The 25,671-nt window shown below is 57.5% G+C and overlaps 8 protein-coding genes across 8 annotated transcripts; 6 read left to right on the top strand and 2 right to left on the bottom strand.

The window, feature by feature from the left end:
* The first annotated feature begins 2,453 nt into the window (after positions 1-2,453).
* Positions 2,454-7,017, top strand: WHR41_01351 (uncharacterized protein). Its single transcript, XM_069369957.1, has 3 exons — positions 2,454-3,679; positions 3,746-6,519; positions 6,587-7,017. The coding sequence occupies exons 1-3, from the start codon at positions 3,032-3,034 to the stop codon at positions 6,612-6,614; spliced, it is 3,450 nt and encodes a 1,149-aa protein (XP_069233107.1). The 5' UTR covers positions 2,454-3,031; the 3' UTR covers positions 6,615-7,017.
* Positions 7,018-7,466: 449 nt separating this feature from the next.
* WHR41_01350 (uncharacterized protein) lies at positions 7,467-7,742 on the top strand (the record flags this gene model as incomplete). The annotated part of the gene is made up of 1 exon (XM_069369956.1): positions 7,467-7,742. The coding sequence occupies one exon, from the start codon at positions 7,467-7,469 to the stop codon at positions 7,740-7,742; it is 276 nt and encodes a 91-aa protein (XP_069233080.1).
* A 69-nt stretch (positions 7,743-7,811) lies between these two features.
* Positions 7,812-8,552, top strand: WHR41_01349 (uncharacterized protein; the record flags this gene model as incomplete). Its single annotated transcript, XM_069369955.1, has 1 exon — positions 7,812-8,552. The coding sequence occupies one exon, from the start codon at positions 7,812-7,814 to the stop codon at positions 8,550-8,552; it is 741 nt and encodes a 246-aa protein (XP_069233343.1).
* A 4,275-nt stretch (positions 8,553-12,827) lies between these two features.
* WHR41_01348 (uncharacterized protein) lies at positions 12,828-14,600 on the bottom strand (the record flags this gene model as incomplete). Its single annotated transcript, XM_069369954.1, has 1 exon — positions 12,828-14,600. One exon carries the CDS (start codon positions 14,598-14,600, stop codon positions 12,828-12,830), a length of 1,773 nt encoding a protein of 590 aa, XP_069233342.1.
* A 1,173-nt stretch (positions 14,601-15,773) lies between these two features.
* WHR41_01347 (uncharacterized protein) lies at positions 15,774-17,118 on the top strand. Its single transcript, XM_069369953.1, has 3 exons — positions 15,774-15,995; positions 16,052-16,574; positions 16,635-17,118. Exons 1-3 carry the CDS (start codon positions 15,844-15,846, stop codon positions 16,836-16,838), a joined length of 879 nt encoding a protein of 292 aa, XP_069233345.1. The 5' UTR covers positions 15,774-15,843; the 3' UTR covers positions 16,839-17,118.
* Positions 17,119-17,323: 205 nt separating this feature from the next.
* WHR41_01346 (uncharacterized protein) lies at positions 17,324-21,259 on the top strand (the record flags this gene model as incomplete). Its single annotated transcript, XM_069369952.1, has 1 exon — positions 17,324-21,259. One exon carries the CDS (start codon positions 17,324-17,326, stop codon positions 21,257-21,259), a length of 3,936 nt encoding a protein of 1,311 aa, XP_069233344.1.
* An 858-nt stretch (positions 21,260-22,117) lies between these two features.
* WHR41_01345 (uncharacterized protein) lies at positions 22,118-23,768 on the bottom strand. Its single transcript, XM_069369951.1, has 2 exons — positions 23,323-23,768; positions 22,118-23,271 (listed from the first exon to the last, which is right to left on the bottom strand). Exons 1-2 carry the CDS (start codon positions 23,446-23,448, stop codon positions 22,243-22,245), a joined length of 1,155 nt encoding a protein of 384 aa, XP_069233347.1. The 5' UTR covers positions 23,449-23,768; the 3' UTR covers positions 22,118-22,242.
* Positions 23,769-24,246: 478 nt separating this feature from the next.
* Positions 24,247-25,668, top strand: WHR41_01344 (uncharacterized protein; the record flags this gene model as incomplete). The annotated part of the gene is made up of 2 exons (XM_069369950.1): positions 24,247-24,846; positions 24,919-25,668. 2 exons carry the CDS (start codon positions 24,247-24,249, stop codon positions 25,621-25,623), a joined length of 1,305 nt encoding a protein of 434 aa, XP_069233346.1. The 3' UTR covers positions 25,624-25,668.
* Positions 25,669-25,671: the final 3 nt, after the last annotated feature.

Genomic DNA, 25,671 nt, shown 5'->3' with positions numbered 1-25,671 from the left:
CTAGAAGCCGTCCTCCGTTCCCAGCTCCCAGTCACGAGGGCTCGGCCCCGACTCATTTCGGCTCGCGGATCGTCCCCTAGCGCGCAAGACCCGAAACGGGCCCCACCTCCCACGATTCCACGATACGCCGATGCCTCTGCGCTCGAGTCGCGCCCGCCTGACGCCGCGATTGGCAGCGAGAGTTATTGTCATCATCGCCCGTGGAGTTGGACTAAGTTCGCCTTCCCTTCTCCTTTCGATTCTGTGCGTGCGCGCGCCCTTCGTGATATGACGGTGCTGGTGATTTGGCCCTCCCCTCGCGATCGCTGGCCCGCGGCGCTGGGCACGGTCTGGGCCTCGTCGCGTCTGTTGCCCTGAGAGCGCGCACGCTCCTGTGCGCACTCTCTCTGTCCCCCCGCGTGAACTCGTAATTAGAGGGCGAGCGCGGTGCTGTCTGAGGTCGCTTCTTTGGGCGGGTGCCCGAGATGAAGGGCTTCCCGCGTCGTTTTGTTGCGTGTGACATGCCTGCTGGTGATCGGGCAGTCGTGATGATGATGCGATGCGATGCGAATTGGTCTGGTCTGGTCTGTTCATGAGGCCAGGCGACGCGATGCGTGAGGACCACTGCGTCAAACAGCGGATCGCAACCCGTGATTGTCCTTCCGGATCACTCGTTTTCCCGTGGACACTGATGGTAAGCAGACGCCACTTCTCACGACCTTATTGTAGCCACGCCGCCAGCAAACCACTCCATCGGCAAAGCCAGGCTAGCAACCCTTCCAACGAACAATTTCCATCACCCCTCTCACACCCCTCTACGCCCCTCCACCCCTCATCCCTCCCCTCCCTTGTCCCGCGCGCTCGAACCCCTCTACACGACTCGATGGCGCCGCCCCTTGAAACTTCGAGATCAACCCATATGTGCACACATTAGACCCGACCCGAGGGTTTGGCGTGCTCGGTTAACGGACGCTTTGATCGTTTCGACACAGGGTGGTTATCGAGTCGAGTCTGAGGCAGAGGAGGAGGAGGAGGAGGAGGAGGAGGAGGAGGAGGAGGAGGAGGGAAGAGGAGAGATTGATTTGCGGTGGGGTTGGTAGGGTTTGTGAGGGCGGGAGGTGTGCTGTGGCGATGGGGTTGTTAGGGTTGGGGTTCGAGTTGGGATGAAGGGAGCGTTTGGGGTTTTGGGGAGGTGGGACAACAACTGAGGGGATGTTGAGCATGGAATATATCAATTCGATGTGATTCCACGATCTGCTGGTAGACAGTTCTCGCAGTGGTGCGGTTTGGGGCATGCTCATCGCGGACGATGACCCTTTATTTCGATCGGTCATCTTGAATGATTGGGAAATCCAGGGCGAGAATGTTCCTTTTTTGGAAGTGATGCAAGATCGAGTGGTATTTGCGGTGTTTTCATGAATGACGTGAAAAAATCAGGCTGCGTACTTAGGTAGGATCGGGTACTCGAATTGATGGTGGGCGTGGCGGGTTTGAGGTGAGGTTGACGGTACCTAGGATTCGAGCTTGTGCTTCCGATATCAACCGCTCATCTCGAAGGAAATGCCATGAGTGGAGACTTGGGGGTCTCTTTTTTCTGTTCTAGTGCTTCTCGACTTGTTCGCAATATCATCTAGCTAGATCCTCCGCTGAGTCTCGTAATCACCATCCTGCTAAGAGCCGCTCATGGACTTTCGGTACATAGGTACACGTTTTCGGATGCCTGATTGATAATGCCGCATAACTCTACTTGGCAAGGCCACAGGTTTTAATTCACCTGACAGATCCCATCATGCTGATCGTATCCAGATCTCTTGCAAGCTGACCGAGCCTGGTAATCGTGGGAGGTGACTTTGGTCCTTGTCACACCACGCTTCTTGCAGGCATCGGTGATCTTCGAGGAGATCGGCCGCGCATCCCTCGGTGAGGCTGCAGCCTTATCACGCACGGAAGCCGTCAAGAACAGGTACTTCCATTGATGTACTTCGGGTCGGACGTGAGTCCGTGAATGAAAGTGTTCTCGCATCCATGATGACGGCCGTGAAACGCGATGTCCTTGGGCTAGGGCTGCGTGCAGGGCCAGTCAATTGAGACGAATGTGCTCAGCGTGCGACTTGAACACTTCCGGATGGGCAGACAGAATCGTCGAGAATTATCGCTCGTTTCATCCATCCTGTGGGTGATTTTATAGCACGCTATAGCAAGTAGCAGGAAACATGTCGTGAGCGTCTCCGTGCATCGATCGAACGAACGGAACGCATATCCGTGGGCCGGCTCTCGCCGCCGCGAGCGTTTCCACGCTGCTAGGAGTGGAGGCTTCGCTTCCTGCTGGAGGGGCTTTTAATTCCAAGCGAAAGACGGGGTGGTGTCAGCCCCCTCTGCTTTGGGACGAGCGGCCTCCTCGCACACTGGGGCGAAAACAGAAGAGCAACGCGCGGTGCAGCCACCATTCGCCTGCCCTTCGCGCCTCACTCGTCCACCCGGCCGGCGTGTTTAGATGCCACGCCGCCTCTCGAGGCTCTCATCCACTCGCTGCAACTCCCTCGTGTCCCTCTCGGTCGCAGACGCGCGCCGCTTGGCAAGCCCTGACTCTGCCCGGCAAATCAGATCGCCGCCCCGTGCAAGCGCCCCCTACACCGTCCCTCCACTGCCAGAGCAGATCGCATGCGGCCGCCGGTCATTGATCGCTTCGACGGCCTGGCCTCACTTCAAACGCTGCCCGTGACGGGTTGAGCTGGGCCTGCCTGCCTTCTGCCACCCGCCCGCCGTTGCTGCGGTAAGGGAACAGCTTCATTCCAGGGACTGATCCCCCGCGGAACCGGACACCGGACACCGGACGACGACCTGCCGACACAGAGCACCACGAACCCAGCTCGCGAGCTGCTGCGCCTTGCGCCGCGACGAGCACGACGAGATCACGCCGCGACCGCCGCGCCGCTGAGGCCACTCTCTCGCCAGCTGTCTCAGCCACATTCGCGCCCGCAACACCCTGAAGACGAGCGCGACCAGGACCGGAGCACCGCCGCCGGTCCTCACCCACGAACCACGCGCAATCATGAACGGACTCGCAGGCAGCGTCTCGCCGGCAGGGCAACTGTACGTGCGAGCGCTCTACGACTACGACGCCGACGACCGCACGAGCTTGAGCTTCCGCCAGGGCGACATCATCCAGGTGATCACCCAACTGGAGAGCGGATGGTGGGACGGCGTGATACACGGGGTCAGAGGATGGTTCCCGAGCAACTACTGCGCGGTCGTGAACGCGCCCTTCGACGACGGCCGCGGCAGCAGAGCCGGACTGGACTCGGAGGCGGAGGAGTCAGAGGACGACTATGCAGAGCCTCAGATGGGCCTAGACCAGAGCTTTGGCAGGGGCGCCGTGAACGGAGTCCTTGCGCATCACGATGCCATGACCACGAGCGTGCAGGAGGAAGCGGCGTTCTGGATACCACAGGCCACTCCGGACGGACGGCTGTTCTACTTCAACACCCTGACTGGCGACAGCAGGATGGAGCTGCCTCTTGAGGCACCCACATCTGCGAACGAGACCGGTCCTCACGATAGAACCAATATTTACATCCCAGACCAGAGCCGACCGCCTGCGGAGCTCATGGCCGCTGGATATGAACGAGACGATGATACGGACTATGCATCCGCGTCAGAGGCAGAGGACTCTTTCACAAAGGGGCCGAAGAGATCAAGTGTAGGTCACCGACAGCTTGTCGCATTCGTCGGCATGTGTGCATTTACAGACTAACACAGCATCCAGACCCACCGCCACCGCAACTCGTTTCTGTCTGACGGCGTGTCGCCCGCGACTTCGATTGACTCGTTGACTGCAGCTTCAAGGAACCGATCACATAACAACTTCTCCGCGATGAACAACACGTCCTTTTCGGCTATGCAGCAGGGCATCCCTCCCATTGGTACAACCATGGCGTCTTTCGCTAACGCGCCGGCCGCCGCCTCCACAACCTCGCTTCTGGCGCGCCGCTTTTTCGACGACGCGCATGCCGTGCCATTGACGTGGAACACAATGGTAGAAGACATGCGCCGTGCCGTCCAGCGTTACCGCGAAGTCATCAACACAGGTGAGCGGTCGGAGTACGTGCGCAAAGCTGAAGACATCTCCGACCACTTGCGTCTCCTCCTGGCGGCTGGATCAGGTACTACCGACAACCACTCCGGAAATCCTTCGATCATCTCCACCAATAAGGCGCTGTACCCTCATTTTAGGGAAATGATGTCCCGCTTCTCGAAGCTCGTGCTCTCGTCGCATATCGCCGCCGCGGACTGGCCTGCCCCAGACTCTTATCAGAAATGTCTGCAGGAAGCCGAGGGCGTGCTACACGGAGTTTATGGCTTCGTGGAGGTCGCACGGCAGCAGCGGGGAGAGGACATCCCGAGACTTACACCGGGCTTTGTCTCTGGCAGCAGAAATGCGGGGAACTGGCAGAGCAACGGCCTCTTCTCCAAAGACCCTATGGCTTCGATGACATTCATGGATGACGAGCCCGATGCGATCATCGAGCCGACGGCGACGCTCGACCAGGGCTTGCTGGAGCGGCTCGAAGATCTGAAGAGACTCGTGGTCTCAAGCATCAGAAGGCTAGACGAGCATCTTGTGCTACGCGAGACGCTCATCACACCGCAAAAGCACAAAAAGATCAGTAGCAATATCTGTAAACAGGGCGGTCACGTTGTGGAAGTCTGCAGGCCGTACCTTGCCACTGTGGAGTCCATCAACCTCTCGCCCTTGGGATCCGACTTTACCAACCCGCAAATCAACGACTTCGCTGAGCACAAGCAGAAGCTGTACGACGCGACGTCAGATTTGGTCATGGCATGCCAGGCGGTTGCCAGCCCGCTTGCTGACGAATGGGCTGAGGTTCGAGGCACGTCTCTTGATGAAAGAGTCAGTCGTGTGAGATCCGTAGGTCGTGAACTCGACACCGCGGCTTCTCAGCTTCTTTTCTCTCTCCAGTTGCTCTCAGAACTCATGCCTTCGGCAGATGACTCCTTTGGCAGGGACCCCCATCGTCTTACTGACGGCGGAGCGACATTTGACCAGCACGTCCGTAACAACTCGAGCAATATGCGTCCTCAGCTCTTGGCTGATGTTGGGCACTCGAAGTCTTTCACTGAAGGTGTTCCTGCGGTTGACCAGCGGAATGTGGACAATTCGAAGGTGAAGCGCTTCTTCGGCGAGGTACCAGCAACTCCGAAGGAATCAGAAGATATTCCTGAGTATCTCCGTTTGGATCACGAGGGCGAGATTGCATACGACTACAAGACCGATCCACCGATGCTGCGTGGCGGTACGCTCACGGCGCTTGTCGAACAGCTCACGAGGCACGACCGTCTGGATTCACCGTTCAACAACACTTTCCTCTTGACCTATCGATCGTTCACGACTGCTCCCGAGCTCTTCGATCTCCTCGTCAAGCGATGGACTCTTCAACCTCCGCCTGGTCTCGCGGACGAAGGATTGCAACACTGGATTGATCAGAAGCAGAAGCCTATCCGCTTCCGTGTGGTGAATATCCTCAAGTCATGGTTTGACAACTACTGGATGGAGGGCAGTGAGGAGACGAGCCAACAACTCATGCAGAAGGTGTACGACTTTGCGCAGGATACGGTTCAGTCCACCAGCACACCTGGTGCTGGGCCTTTGATGACTGCCATCGAACAGCGTATGCGTGGTCAGGATGCGACAAGCAAGCGTCTGGTCCTCACGCTGAACGGGCAAGCTCCGGCTCCGATCATTCCGAAGAACATGAAGAAGCTCAAGTTCTTGGACATTGACGCCCTGGAGTTCGCTCGCCAGCTCACCATCATCGAGTCGCGACTGTACGGCAAAATTCGACCCACAGAGTGTCTGAACAAGACCTGGCAGAAGAAGCTCGCTGCCGACGAGGCGGATCCAGCAGCCAACGTGAAGGCGCTCATCTTGCATTCGAACCAGCTCACGAACTGGGTCGCGCAAATGATCCTCACGCAAGCCGACGTCAAGCGCCGCGTAGTCGTTATCAAGCACTTCGTCACCATCGCCGACAAGTGCCGCTCCCTCAACAACTTCTCCTGCCTGACCTCCATCATCTCCGCGCTCGGCTCAGCGCCCGTCCACCGCCTCAACCGCACCTGGACCCAAGTCAACGCGCGCACGACTCAAACCCTCGAATCCATGCGCAAGCTCATGGGCTCGACGAAGAACTTCCTCGAGTACCGCGACACGCTGCACAAGGCCAACCCGCCCTGCATCCCGTTCTTCGGCATCTACCTCACCGACCTGACCTTCATCGAGGACGGCATCCCGTCCATCATCAAGAAGACGCAGCTCATCAACTTCGCCAAGCGCGCCAAGACCGCCGAGGTCATCCGCGACATCCAGCAGTACCAGAACGTGCCCTACGGCCTGCAGGGCGTCTCCGAGCTGCAGGATTACATCGTGCGCAACATGCAGACCGCCGGAGACGTGCACGAGATGTACGAGCGCAGCTTGCAGGTCGAGCCCAGGGAACGGGAGGACGAGAAGATCGCTAGGTGAGTTTTGGGCTTTTCCCTCGACCTGTCGAATTTGGCGTGATGCTAACGCAAATCCACGAAACAGACTGCTCTCCGAGTCCGGCTTCCTATGATGAACGCCCCACGAACAAAAGAAAGAACGAACGAACGAACAACGGCACGCTCGAGAGCGGCGCCGACCGATTGACCGATTGATTTGCCATTTCCGCGATACTTCGAGAAACTTTGCTGGGCGTTTTGACGGCGAATCATCCCAAACGGCTGCCTTGCTCTAGCTACATATCTTCTGCATTTTTCGGATCACTCGAGAGATCTGATGATATGCACCGGTGCGAATCTTCGGAGGAGGGCTCGATTCGAAGGAACGGGTAAATCTGTTGAGGGCTGAAAGGAGAAAGAAAAGTGGAGAGAAAAATAAATGAGTATCATGAGATCCACGAACGATTTTAGCTGTTTTTCTGTTTTCCAGATTGAATTGTTCCGGCGGCATGTTCTACCTATTGATACGTTGACCGTGCTCAGTTGACATGCCAGGATGCGGTGACACCATGTATTGAATTGGTATGTTCGTTGGGACGAATAATCCCCCAAAAGTTGAGACTCCGGCCAGAGACGCAGGAGTCTCCTAATAATTGAGTAAGTTAAGATTGGGAAGGCAGTACTAGGTAAGTGCCAGGGCATCATGGCAACGTCGAGGGGTGACTTTCTTTAGACGTAGATGGCGCTGATCGACGCTGCTGGAATTCCGTCTCATGAACGCAATTGCTGTGGCGGCATAAGGCGTGCAAATTGAAAGGAAAGCACAGTGTGTGTCTCTGTAGGACGATATGGTTCGTCCACGTCTGCTCCAATCTCTATCTCTCCATCTCATCGCCATCCATCCGTTTATGAATTCATCACTACATGAATTGAAAGCTCGATCCAGTTCTCACAATACCACATCATCACTTGCAGAAATATTCAAAATGAGGCGCAACTGTATCCTTTCCCTGCTTGCTGTCATAATCCCATATGCTCTCGCTTCATGCGAATGCGGCTTCGCTGCCAACAACACCAACGCTCAAGACTTCGGTCTGTTTACTGACTACTTCGAGACCGACTTTTTCCACGTCAAGAATGTGACCGCCACAGGCTGGCACCCCCAAGACTACAACTCCTCATCCAACGATACCACCAAGAAGCTCGGCGTATCCAGGCAGCTAGGCAACATCATCGCAAATCCCCTGGCAGACGGCAAGTAGGGAGGGCCGCCTGCCTCAGTCGGCAATGCCGGTCTACAACTCTGGGTCCGACACGCGACTGAGAACGAAATGATCCCCATCGCAGAGCTCATAAGCCCACGACAAGACATCCTCTACGGCTCCTTCCGCGCCGCAATCCGCTTCTCAGGCGAAAACGGCACCCGCGGCGTCTTCTCCTGGCACCTGAACGAAACACAATCCATCGCCATCGACTTCCCCTCGCAGAACAAGAGCCAACTGCACCTCAACGTGCACTCCCCGCGCGCCAACCCCAACGAAACCGACACCACCAACTCCAGCAGCGTCTACACCTCCATCTTCGACTTCCCGGGCGAGTTCCACGAGTACCGCTTCGACTGGCTGCCCGACCGCGCCGACTTCTACGTCGACGGCGACTGGCTCTGGACCGCGCCCACGGCCGACCTGCCGACGAGCCAGGGCGCCCTGCGCCTCGGCCACGCGAGCGCCGAGCCCCCGCTGCGCGACGCCGTCATGACGGTCGGGTACGTGAAGGCGTACTTCAACACGACGTCGCGCGACGAGCCGAAAGCGGGTTGCAGGAACCTGGCGGCGAACGACAGCGTCTGCGCCGTGCCGGACCAGACGAGGCCGCCGAACCCGAACGGGCGGAAGACGCACTTTTTCTCGACGACGCCGCCGGAGGAGCGCGAGGAGGTCGAGAGCGTGATTGGTGTCGGGCACTATCCGAATCACGGGCCGCATAGTGATGCTGTGAAGGCCGGCATGTGCCATTGGGAGGCCGCTGCGTGGGTGCTGGGGTTGGGAGTCGTGGTGTTTGCGGCGCGGTGACCGGATGGAGGAGTTCTCGGTGCGATTACGCGGTTTGAGTTTATCTGTTGTTACACGAGGGCTTGCATGGGGAGTCTGCATGGCAGGCTCGGAGAGGGCTATTACAAATGTGAGCGGATGCTTGCATGAGTCGGCTGAGGTGTCATGGAGGGAGGCTGTGACAAATGCGAGTATTTGGCTGCATGCGTTGTCTTATTTGTTGCTGGGTTGGTTTTGCGAGCAATGTGAGGGCAGGGTAGGGACAGGTACTCCGGTATTGATCATCAATCGATGTGTACGAGCAAGTTGTGGCACAAATCCCTTAGACAACAAGTAGTGTTCTAGATCCCAGGGGCCATCTCCGGCATGTATTACTGGCAAGGGGCCTATATCAGATGGCGTGACCAGTGCTAAGATCATGCAGATATCGTTTGCGTAGAACGTGAAGGTAGCCGGGAGAACCGCTCTCTGGCCGCATGTACCGCGAACAGGTATTTCGACCAGCGGAATTCCATGGATTCCAGGCTTGCGTATGATCCATATCGAAAGGAGGCGGTGAATACTAGATGTACCATTGATGTGCTGTTCTTGATGGAAAAGGCGGATGAGTGTGGTTCGGTGGACGCGGCATTCACATGCCCTCTGCTTTGTGTTATCGCTCATACCGACAGCTCTGCCTCATTCGTCACCCGGTTGTCAAGCCATGCAATGCGTTCTGCATACGCCCCGACGATGGACTGATGTCGGGTTGCCTTAATTGCCGGCAGCAAGGGAACGTCGCACGCCACGGGCATCCTCCTGCAAAGCATCGATGTCGCGGTAAGGACGTATCCAGCGACCAATGCTCAAAGATACTGAGATCGCGCTGCCTCACCGGCGAGCAGCCTTCCTGAGGCGCCAGTGGCTGCCTTGCATATTGCTGAGCCCTCAGGCTCTCGCTTACAGTACGAGCTGCGCCCCTAAGACTGCGACTAGACCGCAGCGCGTACATGTATCTGTATGCGTTGGCATCATCCAGCTCTGCCACCCCGCACGAACTGCGGCCGGTGTCGAGTGTCCGTTCGGTACCCCACGACATTGGGTGATTTTCCACGCAGTATGTCTTGCGTCGCGAGTCTTCACGCGAATCGTGGCCTGGCGCGAGCGCCGACATCGACGACGCATAGGGCGATGACCCACCACCCGGCAAACAGGTGGATCTGTGCGGCAAAAAGATGCACGGCCATGCAACGAACAGGCGGGCGTTATGATTTACATAAAGGATGAGCTTGCTTGGACCTCACTTACTTACCAGAGAGTGAGGTCTGGAGTTCGCCACGGGCCGGCAAAGAGGCGAGCGGGTGTACCACCTTGGTTGCCTTCGAACGGCCAACACAGCCCATGCGCAGACAATGGTGTGCGACAATGCTGCGCACCCGATGTGCTTTTGCCTGCTGCTGTGCGCGATGGTGGTGCCGATGAAAGGTGTGGCAGGCGCAGCTGTGCACGGGCGCCTCAGGTGTCAAGAGAGCTGCAGAGCTGTTTCACCGGAACGTCGTCTCACTCAACATCGAATGGCTACCAGGCAACCACACGCTCCGGTTCGAGCGCCGAAGAAGACAATAGAATTGACTCGCTTGGCTACGCGATAATCGGTGTTGGAAGGCAACCGTTCGTGCGCTGAGGCGCAGCTATTGGTTTCCAGCTGACCTCCTCGCATAAACGCCTTGCAGTGGGGCGTGCAGATTGTCAGCATGCCATGGAGTTGCCTTCTCACAGTGCAGGACTCCAGGCGGCCATCATAGAACGAGCGCGCTGTGCTCATTGAGAAGTAGTCCCGTGCCACACCAACTCCGCATTCATCAGCCCGAGCTCGACAGACAGCCCTTCCCGACACGCTGGATCGTGTCTCCAGAGATGGGTGTGGACGGGGCGGTGCATGCCGTACCTTGGCGAATGTTGCAACCATCAGTGTCTCTATCGCGACTCATACTTTTGTACTATCTGCCTGAGGGAGTATAATTCACTGGCCTAGCCCCGCTCGCCCCTCGTTTGCCTTCTTCCTTCTCCCCACCTTTGAGGCTGTCTCATCCATCGAGTGTTGAAGATCCTTAGTGCGATCGACCACTTGAACTCACTTCACCTGACATACTGAGCATATATAGGTGCATAGGCAAAGCATCAGTGACCAGAATCTCATCATGACCCGTCATCAAGCTGGCGACGATGGCGACGATATGGTCCCTTTCGACGACGTTGGCGCCAATGACGGCGATGACGTCCATGAGGATGGGGCATCCAAAAAGAAGAAGAAAGGCACCAAGGCCAAGACCGACAAGGCGAAAGACAAGAAACCCGCGAAGCCCGTCGACGACTTCTATGAAGGTTACATGATCACCGTCCTTGATCAGATCAAGGATGGAGAAAACCCCTCCTGGATCAAGACAAGGAAGACAGCATTGCCTGTCGCCAGCAAGGAGCTTCATGACCAAGCCATAGCACACCAGAAGGCGACTGGCTACAACATGTCTGGTCAATTCCAAAAGCTTAGCTCAAGCCAGCAAACCATCGTCAACCGCCTGGTAGACGAAAAAAACGCCAACGAAAAGGAGTCCAATGCGCAATGGGTTCTTTTCGGTGTGAGGCGCGTGTTCCAGGAGGAGCGTAGGAGTGCATTCCGGAGCATGAAGGTCAACAAATCCATGCGGGTTACCATAAAGCGCCAGGACAAAGCCAAGAACGCTGTCCAGGAGTCGAACAGCGGCGCCGTGTATGCTGGAGAAGACATCATCGACATCAGCAAACCGGTCAAGGCTCCGAAAAAGGATACTGCTGCCGGCGAGGTAAAGGAGGAGAAGAAAAAGAAGAAGAAGCCGAAGAAAGTCTCCGATCCTGAGGAAGACTACCAAGGCAAGTGGACTGATGTTCCGGAGGGCCCAGATCCGAATCAAGGAGATTTCTACAATCAGTACCCACCTCCGCCACCTCCCAACCAGCCGCAAGAACCTTACGGCCCTGCTTGGAACATGCAAGACCAGCACGGCGCTATACCAGTTCCGCAGCAGTTTGCAGACCAGGGAATCCCTCCTCCAGTGCCGATGCCGCCTCACAGCCTTCCGCGACAGCATCAGCAGCCGCAAGGGAATCCTTTCCAGCCTCGTCCAGACGTTTGGCCACAGCCGGTTCCACATGAGGTGCCTTTAGAGGGTTTTCCCGACAGGCATCCGCGAGGCGCGTCCGCCCACGGTGCACGACCCAGTGCCCGTCACCCTTCCCAGTCTCGCTCCCGCGAGGACATCAACCGCGCCAACCATCGTCGCCGCGACTCTTTCGAGAACGAAAAGCTCCGTCAGTTCGAGGCGAAGCTCGAGCGGAACTCGGACAAGATGGACGAAATAGTCGACATGGTCCGCATGGCGGCCGCGACGAAGAAAGTCAACGACTGGCCCACCAACAGCCCCCCAAGCAGCGACTACTCCCGCTCCACCTTCCACGACGACATCTGGACCGACGGCTCCGGTGGAAGAGAATACGCGACTCCAGCCACGTCGCCGGACCGCGACCGCACTCGCAAGTACGCGGGCCGACCGCCCATGGGTTCCCTGCAGAGGCGCAACACCTTCTCTCCCGGTCCGGGCAAGCGCTACGACGAAGACCGCAGGCGAGCAGGCTATCGCGAGCCTCACTACACCGTGGAGCCCGGCGTCTCGCACAGAGCTGGTCGTGACCGCCTTCGCGACCCCAGAGTCGTGGTCGACGACTATCCTGGCAATCAGCCCCGCTACGTCGAGAGGCCTCGCGCCCAGCGCCGGGTGACGCACCATGCTGAGGGGCTCCCTCGCGCGCGCTTTGCTGAGGACCGGAATAGGTTCGAGGTTGTGTATGACGAGCCCGCCCCTGGGCGTAGGGGTGGTGGGAGGTATCACTGAGATTGAGAGGTTGCGGTAACCGGAGGGTTGGCGGATGGCGGCGGTCTCTTGTTTTGGTGTCTCGTATCTGTGGTCTTTGGCTCTTGCTGTTTCTTTTTGATACCCCAACACGCTGTCGCTTTCTCTGGGGTGCTCAAGTCTCGCGCCGCCGCAGCCGGCATTTGCAGCTGGTCTTCCCTTTGGTGTCATAGAGGGTTAAAAGAAAATTGATCTTCGGTTGTTTCTACACGTGCATTTCATTCAATTTCCTCCGGAGTTCATGATTCCACGGGTCGATCAACCCGATACCAACGCCACGCTAAAGGAGCAAATGTCCACCTTTCCACATCTCACTGAGCCCTGGTCCCAACCTTAAGGTTGATCGTCGAAGCGACCCGTCACCACAAGCTCACAAAATCTCATTCCAGTCTGGCGTAACAACAAACTTGCCCTTCACCTGACCCATGCCCATCGCAGTACCGCCCTCGACCTTGCCGTCGGAGTTCTTGTTGAAGTTCGCGATAATCACGTCCTGCAAGAAACTCGCCTCGGTGCCCATGCCCATCTCAAGCGGCGTGCCGCCCCAGTCGAGAGTCGCGCGGCCGGACTTGTGGATGCGCAGCTTGCCCACGCGACCCGGGTTGAACGTATGCGTGTTGCCGGAAGGCTCGGGGTCGGAAGACTGCAGCTGGTTCGTGGGCGCGGCGGTTGGCGGTTCGGTGGCTGCGGGCTCGTCGGCGTTGGGTCCTTCGGGATCGGGCTTGATTTGTTTGTGGATGAGGTCGGGAAGGACGGGCGGGAATTGAAAGAGATAGACTTTGTCGGCGCGAGGGTCGTCTTCTGGCTGTTGGGCTTCGGCTCCGGCCATTGCTGCGTCGCCGTCCTGGTCTTTGGTTGAGAGGCGGCCGAGTTCGTGGCGCAGGATGCGGAGGTCTTTCTGGTGCAGCTCCCATTCGGTGAGTTCTTCGTTGGTCTGGAAGTCGGGCCTTTCGTGGGGGTCCTTGATGCGCTCTTTGCTTTTACGCCGTGTTTCGGGCGATGAGACGGGGCTCTCCAGGAGTTCTTCGGGGACCGTCGCTGCGTCGTGTGCGGGCTCGGGCGTTGTTGGACGGGTGTCGTCTTTCGGTTCTTCTTTGATTTGAGGTTCGTCTCCTGTTTCGCTGGAGGATTCCGAATAGGTGCCCTTGTACTTGTGCTGTTCGCCAGTGACTTCGACGTCTTTGGCCTTTCGTCTGCTTTTTCGCATTTCCGGCGACGCATCCCTAGCCTGGGCTTTCGCAGCGGAACCGTCCTTGGTAGATACACCGTCGGCGTTCAAACCAATAGTGCGATCCTTATGCTCAACACGCTGGATGCGTACAGGCGCAAATCCAGCGCCAGAACTAGGGCCTTGGTCCGCACCTGTGAGATCCACTACGGTTGCCAACTCGTCAACATTCCGCTTGTGCATGCCCTTGTTGGCCTCTTCCTCTTCATCAGTGTCGCTGGAGATGTAACCACCGTCCTCCGTTTTGATGTTCGGGCCGTCCGCCATCATGACATCGCTGATCACACCTCTCGAGCCTTCCTGTTTGAAGCCACCGCCGCCGCCTCCACCGTACCCACCGCTTCCTCCAGCACCTCCACCACCACCACCAGACCTAGCAGCCCATCCCGGCGCACTCCGTCTCGCAGATGAATCACTGCTGACCTGACCAAGAGAAAACGGACCGCTCATGACCTGCGCCTCCGAAGGTCTGCGTTCGCTCTCACCCATGTAGCCACCACGCTGCCTCCCCCTAAACGCGCCACGCCCACGAGCCGCATCCCTCCTCCGATTCCTTGCATCTTCCTTCGCCTTCTTGTCATTCTCCTCCTTCCGCCTATCCGCCTCCTCCTTCTCAAGCTCCGCGCGAGACTTCTGCGATCGACGACCAGCAAATTTCGGTTTAGCGACAGCAGGTCTCCCTCGAGCTGAAGGCGCACCACGCGCCGGCGCAGCCGAAGCTGAGGGAGCAGGTGTCCCAGCGGGCGTTCCAGCGGGCGTTCCAGCGGGAGTAGCTTGGGGCGTCGATGCGACTGAAATGGCGGCTTCTGCGCCGCCAGAAGCCTGCGGTTGGTCCTGGACCGGCGCCTCAGGTTGGGGTTCGCTTTTCACAGTGGCTGCCGCTGGCCGGCGAGGCGGCGGTTTTTTGGGCGGCATGCTGCGCGTGTTGTGGAAGGGTTTGGTGGACTTTCTTTGAAGCTTTGTCAATGGGCGACGCGACAAGTCAGAAATTCATGCCCCGCGTCGGATCTCGGATCCGCCCGCGAAAAGCTTCAAGCTTCGTCAACGGCGAGCTTGGACTTCGGACGACGGATTCGATCAATTCACGTGAGACCCGATGTCCTCACTGAGGTCACTGAGGAGATGAGGTTATATCATGAAACGATTGGTGATATTATCGTCATACAATTACCAAACGAATTGACTTTGACCTTCCACAATACATGTGCGATGAACAGGAAACGTCGTGAATCGCAATCAACATACTCAAGATCGCAACAGCCCAGATCGAGATAAAGTCGATCGCAGTGTTGAAGATGACGGGCAGTGGCCGAAGGGTTTATGGCATGTATCACTGCATGCCGCCGCTCGTGTGGAAAGGCCGCCCAACTTGGATCATTGCTGGTCATACCCAAAACGACGTGCGTCTGGAGTCACGACAAGGCCAGATCTCAAGCTGAAGATCGCGCCGCCAGCGCTACAGGAAAGTTGTGACTGAGGAAAGCTCTCGAGACGCCGCTCGGCGTTCTCTTACGATCAAGCCTCGCTTACTCTGCGCTTTGTGGAGTGCTAGTTTCACTTCACTCTACCTCGTACAGATGGGATTATTGCATGCTCAGATGCTGTTTTCTGTACAATACTGTATCCGGACCAAAAATCAAAGAAAGCCGGGCCGAAGACCTTTTTTTGGTCTGAAATAGTTTCAAACAATTAAGCATGCTAGGTAGCAAAGATCTTCCTGTGCATATGGAAACGAAATGTAGTTCCTGGGATACCTACACACATCTGCTTGCGCGTTGGCTCCGATATTCGGACGTTGTCTGATTGGTGTGTGAGCCGAGGCTATGAATCTGATGAGAGAGCAAACCGCCAAGTGCAGGCGTCTCGTTGGCCAACGTTGGCCTCTCACACATTGATCATGGCAACAGCTACCTGAAGAGTCGCTCCCAGTTCAAGTAGACGTAGTAATGCAAACCCCATTAGACAGCGTCGTAGATCGAGAGCAGAAGAGCGATGATGAAGGGTCACGTCACCGGACGAAGCACAGACTTTTGACCTCCGGAGGAGCTTCCAGCTCCCAGCAACGGCGGCCGCCGATTCGAAAGTCTCCAGCCGTCTGGCGCCAGCTGCACGATACCGTCCGACACCACGCCATCCACAACCATTGACCCTTGCAACAATGTCGTTCATGCGCACCAGAGCCGCCCGCAGCCTCCAGCAGGGCCTTAGGGCCAGTGCTGCCCGCCCTATGGTGCAGGGTCGCACGCAATTCGTCGCGCGCCGCTTCGCCAGCTCCGGTGGTCACGGCAAGGAAGGCTCCGACCTGCCTTGGTGAGTGTTGCAGTAAAGCGCGTGCATGGATCACGGTATCTGACAGAACGCGTTAGGCTGATCTCCGCCCTCGCGATCACTCCGGTCGGAACTTACTTCCTCTGGCCCTCATCTTCCGGCGACTCCGGTCACCACGGCCACGAGGAGCACCACGAGGCTGAGGAGGAGCAGCCTAAGGAGGAGGAGGAACCCAAGGAGGAGCCTAAGGAGGAGGCCAAGGACGAGCAGCCTCAGGACGAGCAGCCCAAGGAGGAGGACGAGGGTGAGAAGGCCAAGGAGTCTGAGGAGACCGCCAGGCCTTCCGGCACCGAGGGCGACTCCCAGCCCAAGGCTCCTGACGCCAACAAGATTTCCTCCGGCACTGAGGAGCCCGAGGAGCGCGCTCCCACGAGTGGCCCCGCCAGCACTGAGGGCGTCGCTGGCAAGGGCCGCATGAAGGCCGACTCCCCTGGTCAAAACCAGAGCTCTAAGCGCGAGCCTGACGGAAAGGGCGCCTACAAGCTCCGCAAGGACTCTGGTCTCCAGAAGGACCTCACCCAGACTACTCAGGTTTACGCTGACGACGAGAAGACCGAGGCTGTAAGTTTATGAACGCGTATGGCTTGAACCATTGAGGGCCATGACTGATATCGCATCTAGGGCGCTCCCGCCAAGCCTGGTTTCTCCCAGGCTGACATCCCGAAGCAGGGTGAGATCTCCTCCAAGCAAGCCGGCGTGTCCAACACCCCCACTAGGCACTCTATCCCCATCCACGAGTCCAACGAGAAGAGCAAGAAGCCCGAGGGTGGCCCTGACACTGCCAAGTCGATGGGCACCATCGATCCCAGCAGGCCCCAAAAATAGAGCCATTCAGCTGAAGTAGATGAGTTGTCGAGCGCTTCCTTCCATTTGTGTATGGAGAAGATGAGTGGTGTGATGTACATATGTAAACCTACGCAAAAGCCGAGTTCGCCAGTCGCGTCCATGGCCTATTATGTTGAGCAGCTACACTATGTCCTAAGACGTTCCAAAACATTTCGAGTCTCGCATGCACTGTTTCGCACATTTCCTTTCTTGCATGCGATCACACACTCGTGGCGTGGACTGTCGGGCGGCTGCCTCAAAGTTGGCCAAAGCTTTTACCCCACGCAGGGCAGTGACGCTGGAGCTGTTGGTCCCTCTTCTGAGGCTCGCTTCACCCAAGTGTTTCTAGACTCGCCATCGCGAATCTTCAACCACCTCTCCCACTTTGTTTCCCAGCCTACCCCAAGGTCGAGCAGACTAAAACCACCTACATCTTTCCAGCACCACCACAGTACTCGGTTGGAGTGCTGACACCCACCGCGAGCATGTCCTCTTCAGCAGGCGTGCCACCGAACCCAACCTCCCACCATGTCGCCTCCCTTCTGCCCAAGCTGAACGATCCGGATCCCGACATCAGGTACATGACTCTGAACGATCTTCACTCCATGCTGGATATTGGCTCGCCTTCATTTCTACTCCATGACTACACCACCTGCGCTAGGGTCGTGGATGGCCTCATCCACACGCTGAACGACGGCAACGGCGATGTCCAGAACATGGCGATCAACTGCTTGGGTCCCTTTGTCAACAAGGCACCGGAGAACATCCTCTGCCCGACCATCGAGAAGGTTAGCAGCATCAAGACAGACAATACTATCGATACCACTGTTCCCGCCCTGGCGGTGAGAGCGATCGTAGTCGCTCTTCCTCATCCCGTGCCCGGCGGTCCAAGAGGTGGAAAGGTGCAGGAATCGTACAATGCGGTCTCGAAGGCTTTGATCCCTCGCTTAGTCGGGAAGGTTCTGGTGCCGATTCCTGGCGGCAAGAATATGCCGCCTCCGCCGAAGGGAATGCTGCAGGAGGATTTGGAGAAGGCCAGTGATAGCAACAGCCTGGACTTGCTGGCTGAGGTCGCGAAGTGCTTTGGTCCTATGCTACAAGAGGTGGAAGTCCAGGCGCTGGAGCAGATTGCGATGCAGATTTTGGAGAATGACAGGTGCGGAAGTGTCATGAAGAAGAAGGCCGTCGCGGCCCTCGCTGCGCTGGGACCTTATTTCAGCGATGGCCTGCTTTCGAATCATGTTAGTTACACGATTGAGCAGCTGCGTCAGCCGCATCTCACGAATCAGCAACGGAAAATCTACCTTACGGTCTATGGCAGCATGGCGAAGGCTGTGCCCAAGAAGTTTGGCCCGTATCTCAAGACTCTGGCGCCTTTTGTCTTGTCGCCACTAAGCCAGGAAGAGCTCGACCAGCAGCGAGAGCAAGAGGCTGACGCGGACGGTGAGCGCGATACTGAGATTGAGGAAGTGCGCGAAGCTGCTCTTGTTGCGATTGAAAACTTCCTACTGGCTTGCGCGCAAGATTTGAAGGCCCACCTTAGCGATGTCACGCAGGCAGCGCTGCGCTTCCTCAAGTATGACCCGACATTAGCAGATGACGACGACGAGGAAATGGAGGAGCAAGAGGACGATGACGAGTTCGAAGCAGAGGAAAATTTCGAGGAGGAGACCGGATTCGACGACGAAGACGACGTGAGCTGGAAAGTCAGGAGGTGTAGTGCAAAGGTATTGCATGCTATGATCGCCACCATCAACCCACCATTCGTGGACCTTGTCGCACCAGCCCTCATTGCCCGCTTCAAAGAGCGCGAAGAAAGCGTTCGCAACGAGGTCCTCACTACACTTGCCTTCCTTATCTCCAAGAACGGTCCCACCAACCTGCCAAAGAGCTCTGGGGCGGAAGCCAACGGCCTGCCGCAGAACAGGAAGAGGAGACGCGGCGGAAGCGATGCCGTGCTCTCGGATCTTCACGCACAGAGAATCATGATGAATGGCTATGCATCTCCATCCTCTCCTCCGCCGATGGACAAGGCAGGGGAGCAGCTCGCGAAGCTCAACCCTCAAGTCGTCAAGGAAGCTGCAAAACTCTTGAAGAGTTCCACCCCTCAGACGAAGCTCGCCGTTATGAGCCTACTGAAGGCCATGGTCGCAGTGCAGCGTGGAGGTCTATCCGATCATGCTGATCTGGTTATTGAGCCGGTTGTCGACACCATGAAGTCCGCTGCGGGAATCCCATCAGGTAATGCACTTCGCATCGAGGCTCTTGCCCTTCTGCGCGTCATCGGCGAGAATCACTCGAGCAAGATTCTGCAGGCCCATCTGAGCAAGGTTGTTCCGGCGCTGGTCGTAGCGGCTAAGGACCGCTATGCTAAGGTGTCTACTGAGGCATTTTCTACCATTGAGGTCTTCGTCAAGGCTTTGACGCCCCCTCGATCGGCCGCCACCAAGTCGCAAAATGGCGAGTTCCTTGGCCAGCTGTACACCATCATCACGGACCGCATTACTGCTCAGGACTCCGACACCGAAGTGCGCCAAAAGGCTGTCCAGGCGCTCGGTCTCCTTGTCGGCCGTGCTTCTGGCTCCACTGGTTCCAGCTTACTTAGCGAGCAGGACAGATTTGCTGGCCAGGATCTGATCGCGGAGCGTATGAAAAACGAACTCACTCGCCTCGCCAGTGTACGCGCTGTAGACACTATCGCTGTACTCGCGCAGAACAGCCAGGATTTTAAGCCTGGCTTCGTCAGTACCGTCTCGCTCGAGCTCGCTGCGCAGCTCCGCAAATCTAGTAGATCTCTGAGAGGCGCCAGCCTGAGCGCTCTGCGCATGCTTGCTGCTAACGAGGCCTCTCGGCAGTCATTGGATGATGGTACTATCTCGCAGATCATCGAAATGCTGCTTCCTCTCATCCAGCCGGATGATCTTCACATGCTTGGCCCGGCTCTCGCTATCTTCGGCAGCTTCGCGAAAGAGAACTCACCCTTGGTCACAACGCCTGCAGCAATCGGCGCTATTTGCAAAGTGACGTCTGCATCCCTTCACGGTAACGCTTTGGAAGCGTTGGTGACTTGTGTTGAGTCGATTGGGCAAGCGGGTGCTGGCAAGGATCTCATGAGTGCGCTGCTCAACCAGGGTGTTCAAGCCGACACGGATGTCTCTGGACGTGTTATCGGCACTCTGCTCGTCTCAAGCGGTGGTAACGTCGGCGTCCAGCTTGAAGATTTCGTCAAAGAGCTCAAGTCACAGTCTGATGAGGGTAAGAAGTGCCTCGCTCTGTCTGTTCTGGGTGAGACGGGTCTCCGCCAGGGCACCGAGTGCTCGCTCAAGCCGGAGAACTTCACGCCGTACTTCGAAGAGCAGTCTGAGAAGGTGAAGCTTGCCGCTGCTGTGGCTCTTGGCCGCGCTGGAGCTGGTAACGTTAAGGTCTATCTCCCTCAGATCCTGGATGCCATGGACAAGGGCAGGCAGTATCTCCTGCTGCACTCTGTAAAGGAGTTGCTGCAGCACAGCGCTGCTGAGGAGGACATCAGACCTTACACTGCTACTCTTTGGGAGCACATCATTAGCTCAGGACAGGCCGAGGACAACAAGGTCGTCAGCGCGGAGTGCATCGGCAGGCTTGCTACAATCGATCCAGCTGCATACCTCCCGCAGCTACAGACCTTCCTTCAGAACTCTAACCCCACCGTCCGCGGCATGGTAATCACCGCATTGCGCTACATCTTCTCCGACACGGATGACAGCTACAACAACTACCTTCGGCCGACGATCATCCAGATGCTCACTACGATGCTGGCTGACGCCGATCTTGAGAACCAGCGTCTCTCGCTCTCGGCCTTCAACTCTGCCTTCCACAACAAGCCAGATCTCGTCATGCCGCACCTGTCTGAGCTGCTGCCATATGCGATGCAAGCCACTGTTGTCCGCCCGGATCTTGTCCGCGAAGTTGCAATGGGTCCTTTCAAGCACAAGGTCGACGACGGCCTCGAGATCCGCAAGTCCGCTTTCGAAACGCTCTACGCTCTCCTCGACGAGCCCGCTTCCCGCCAGCGCCTGGACCTGCCCAGCTTCTACGACCGCATCATCGCCGGTGTGGCCGACGAGCACGAGATCAAGATCCTCTGCTGCCTTGTCCTCGGCAAGCTCCTCATCATCGCTCCCTCCGAGTCCGCCCGCCGCCTTGAGCCGCTGGCGCAACAGTTCCGTGCGGTCCTCGCTTATAAGCCGAAGGAGAACGCCGTCAAACAGGAGCTCGAGAAACTCGCCGAGCACAACAAGGCAGTCCTCCGCGTCTCTGTCAGCTTCAACAAGGCTTTTGCCGGAGGCGACGAGAGCAGAGCGTGGAAGGACTACTTCGAGTGGGTTCGCAGGGAGATGCCTCAGATGCTTAAGGCGGCTGAGGAGGATCTCAAGAGGGATTAGAGATTCCTGGATTGTCCTGATCCGGGGTCTGCCGGGTGGGATGCTAGCGACCCTTACGACGATGAGATGCTCACAGAAGGCGAAACGGGACCGTGCCCAGTGCAATGAGACTTCTGAATGCCCTGAGCTCGACCTGGACCGACGGGTCGTGAGAAGCGGAAGAAGCGGGCTCATCTGGTACGGGCACGTCGACATCCTCTCTCGGCAATACAAAGACCCGAATTTGCAGGAAATGGATCCCACCGCATGTCGTGAATGGTACTGCACCGCGCGCTACCGTCGCCCCAGACACAATTGCCAAAAATCCAATAGCGTCGCTTCACGCACCTTCAGCGCCTAGAGCGTACTACAGGGGAGGGCAACATGCGGGGACACCTCGTTAGCATCCAGGCAGCCGGCAGCATGCTCTTCCATTGCGACTATTCCCCTTCGCTCCCCACAGCATTACCCTCGCACCTACGCCCCCACGCCTTTCGCAATGAAGACCCTCTCGACCCTCCCTGCCACCAGCCCTGAGATGGGCTCGTCGAACATCCGTATTGGTTGAAATCATCATGGGTTCTCACGAATCCTCATAATTTCTGTTTCTCACGGTTCTTTCCATTATGTTGATGGTGCTGCGTCTGCGTGCCGGCTGACCGCATCAGCACGTGCTGAGGGCTTGGGCTGCGTACCATCAAGGTGCCTGTAGCTAGGGTATCTTCAAAAATGCATAGCTAGCATAGGTTCAATTCATTTCCTTCAATTTTAGTCGGGTTTCTCGATACGCAACGAAATTTCGAAGCGTTTTCGCTCCATTGTCTGGATCGTCTCACTTCATGGGGGCGAAGCGAACCAAGGAAATGAAAAGCAAGCCACTCTGTTGCCACGCGACAGAACGATCAGATTCCGCGATGAACATTAGGACTCCAAATGTGTAATTCATCTAAGACTTTAGAATCTCGTTAACATAACATAGTTTCACATCACGCCTCCCGATCCCTTCAAGACCAGGTCAAAATCGGCTTAATGGTCGTCCCGTCGTGCATCTCCTTTACCGCCTTCTCAAATTCCTCCGCAGGCATCAGCTTCATCATCTTGTCAACTGGGAACTTCCCCTCCTTGTACCAGCGCACCATCTTCGGCACGAACTCCGGCGGGTGCGCCTGGCCCTCGACCGCGCCGATGTACTGCAGCCCGCGCACCATGAAGTCGAACACCGACAGCTCGAGCTTGAAGTCGAACGGCGCGCTGCCCACCTGCAGGATCTTGCCGCGGTTGCGGCTGAACTCGACCATGGCTTTGATCAGCGCCGGCACGCCCGTCGTGTCGACCGTGACCGTCGGCCCGAGGTCTTCCGACACGGCGCGCACGGCGGATGCGAGAGTCTCGCCCTCGCCGAACTTGGACGTGTCGATGACGTGCGTCGCGCCCATGGCTTTGGCCAGCTCGAGGCGGGATGCTACGCGGTCGACGCCGATGATGCGCCGGCAGCCTTGAATCTTGGCGCCCATGATGGCGCTGAGGCCGACGCCGCCGAGCCCGAGCACGCAGACGATGTCGCGCGGCTGGGCGTTGGCGGCGTTGATGATGGTTCCCGCGCCGGTCTGTACGCCGCAGCCGAGCGGGGCGAGGAGCTGGAGCTCGGCTTTGGAGGAGACGAGGGAGCTGGCATTAACGACGGAGGACTGGCGGACGATGGAGAGGGAGGCGAAGGAGGACTGGCCGAAGAAAGCGCCGGGGACGCTGGGGTTCGCGGCGTCGTTGGGCGCGCCGAAGGTGGGCGGTTGCGGGCCGAAGTTCAGCTCATTGGCATAGACGCAGTGCGAGTGCTGGCTGGCGAGGCAGATGGCGCAGGACTCGCAGGAGGCGAAGGAGAGGAGGACTGGGTCGCCGGCTTTGGCGACGGTGACGCCGGGGCCGACGGAGCGCACGTAGCCGGAGCCTTCGTGGCCGAGGACTCGTGGGTAGAAGGCGATGGGTGCTGCGCCATTGGGGAGGCCACCGATGAGGACGTCGGTGTGGCAGACGCCCTAGCATTGTCAGTGATGGGGCAATTTGCCTTGGGGGTTCGCTGGACTTACCGATGCGACCATCTCGACGAGCAGTTCACCCTCGCCAGGCTGCCTCACGCTGACATCTTCGAGCTTCCAGCCGCCATTGGCTAGGGTATCGCGGCAGATGATGGCCTTTCCGTTGCTAGAACTCATTTTATGCCTTGGTTAGAACGATTGTATATAAGAGAAATGTGCGCTGTAGTCCTTCGTATGCGATGAGTGTACAAGGAAGGTCGGGTTGGTAAGCGTACACCAATTTATGCGAGATCGACTGCAACTGGTCGAGGTGAAGTCAAAGCATTGCCCGTAACTGCTTGCCGGGGAACCAGGCCTGAGGGGCCGCCGCTCGTCCAGCTCCAATGAATTCACGTCTGCGTCCACAAGCACACGCTAACATCCACTTTGACATTGGCACCCGAAAGGTCCGAGGGGAGTACCGACATTGCAAGACCTGGAGGATGGCTCCACTTACAACGGAATTGCGGAAACGGAATTATTGCACAACACCGAGTCCCTAGTAATGCGCAACGAGCCGCTCCATACTACAAGATTCGCTTGTCTGCGCTGAGGTTGGTTCAACGACGTGATCGGCAATGCGGGGCATTTTGCGGGGGCATGTTTGACCGGTGATCTTGGCCTGGCCCGAGAACCCAACCGCGTCATGCGAATACAACGCAGCAGCAGCGATAACGGCCCGGTGGACGGGGATAATTCTGTGTTTCCCACGCCACATGGCAGGCCAAGATCTGTGCAACAAAGTCATCAACCAGGCCTCATAATCATCCGATCCTAGGTGCAAGCCTCTCAACAAGGAATTTGGATCTCTCGCTCAGTCCTCGGACATAAACGGGACGTGAGCGGCTTTCATAAAGTATAGATAAACCAGGCAATGGCCTGCGCAGCGCCAGGAGCGAACGCCTGGCAAAACCTCGCGAGACTAGAAGCAGAATCATGTCCGCGAAAGCAAACCAACCCAGCGCCCCAGGCAAATCCGCAACAGAAGGATCAAAAATCGACCCTCTTCAACCGTCTGCGGACCAAACTGCACGCGCGCAAAAACCCACCCCCAACACCAGCCCAACACCCACCTCCTCCACCCGTCCAGAATGGCTCACAACCCTCCTCAAAACCCTGCAGGACCAATGGTTCCTCGTCGGCATCGGCGTCGTCATAACCATCGCCTCGCAAGTCCAAGTCCCCGCCTCGCAGCAAAAGATCAAAGAAACCGTGACCACCTACCTGATGGTCTCGATCATCTTCTTCATCACGGGCTGCACGCTGGACACGCGCGTGCTGGTGGCCAACTACTCGCGCTGGCGCGTGCACCTGTTCGTGCAGGGCCAGTGTTTCCTCATGACGTCGGCGATCGCTTTCGGCGTCGTGAGCGCCGCGGCGACGGACAGGGAGTTCATGGACCCCGGGTTGCTCGTGGGGTTGATTTTTTTCGGGTGTGTGGCGACGACGATGAGCAGTAATGTGGTTATGACGAGGCAGGCGCATGGGAACCAGGCGTTGACGGTTGTGCAGACGACGTTAGGGAATTTTATCGGGGTGAGTTTTTGGGAGGGACGGAAGCTGAGATAGAAGGGGATCATGGCTCGTGAGGCTGACAGGTTTGGATAGGTGTTCGTCTCGCCCGCGCTGGTGATCATGTTCACGTCCGTGGACACTTGGTACAATGCGGTGCTGCCGTCGAACAGCGGGCAGTTTGGCGCGATCTACGGACGCGTGCTGAAACAGCTGGGTCTTTCTATCTACGTTCCGATGGCAGCCGGGCAGCTGGCGCGATATTTCTTCGAGCCAGCCTGCAGAAAGGTCTTCTTCGACTGGAAGGTGCTGAAATTCGGTCCGCTGTGCATGCTGGTCGTCATCTGGCAGACGTACGACGCCGCTTTTGCTAGCGGAGCCTTCGACACGGTGCCCGGCAGCAACATGGTGTTCATGGTGTTTGTTTGCCTCGGCTTGTTCCTGGTGTATTTTTGCGTGGCGTTCTTCACTTCGCTTATGTGGTTGCCGAGGGAAGACGTGGTCGCTGTCTGCTACACTGTGCCTGCGAAGGGCCCGGCGTTTGGCGTGCCATTGAGCACCACAATATTCGCGGGGATGGATCCGGTGCTCCAGAGCAAGATCCAGATCGCGATCGTGATTTTCCAGGGCTTGCAGATAGCCTGCGGGAGCTTGTTGATAGGGGTCTTTCGCAAGTGGATAGCCGCGGGCGAGGCTCGGAAGGCACAGAACAGCCCGGCCAGTCAAGATCTTGAAGCAGGCGAGGAAGACCGGGAGGTTCACCACGACCACCAGTCCGTCGAGCCAAAGCCCGGGCAGTGACATACCCCCTCTGATAGAGCATTGAATCATTCTTCCTCTCCCTCACCC

Source organism: Cladosporium halotolerans (genome assembly GCF_011745625.1).
Source record: "Cladosporium halotolerans strain TM138-S3 chromosome Unknown Sca3, whole genome shotgun sequence".
Classification (NCBI taxonomy): Eukaryota; Fungi; Ascomycota; class Dothideomycetes; order Cladosporiales; family Cladosporiaceae; genus Cladosporium; species Cladosporium halotolerans.
This window is presented reverse-complemented; position numbering and strand designations above follow the sequence as displayed.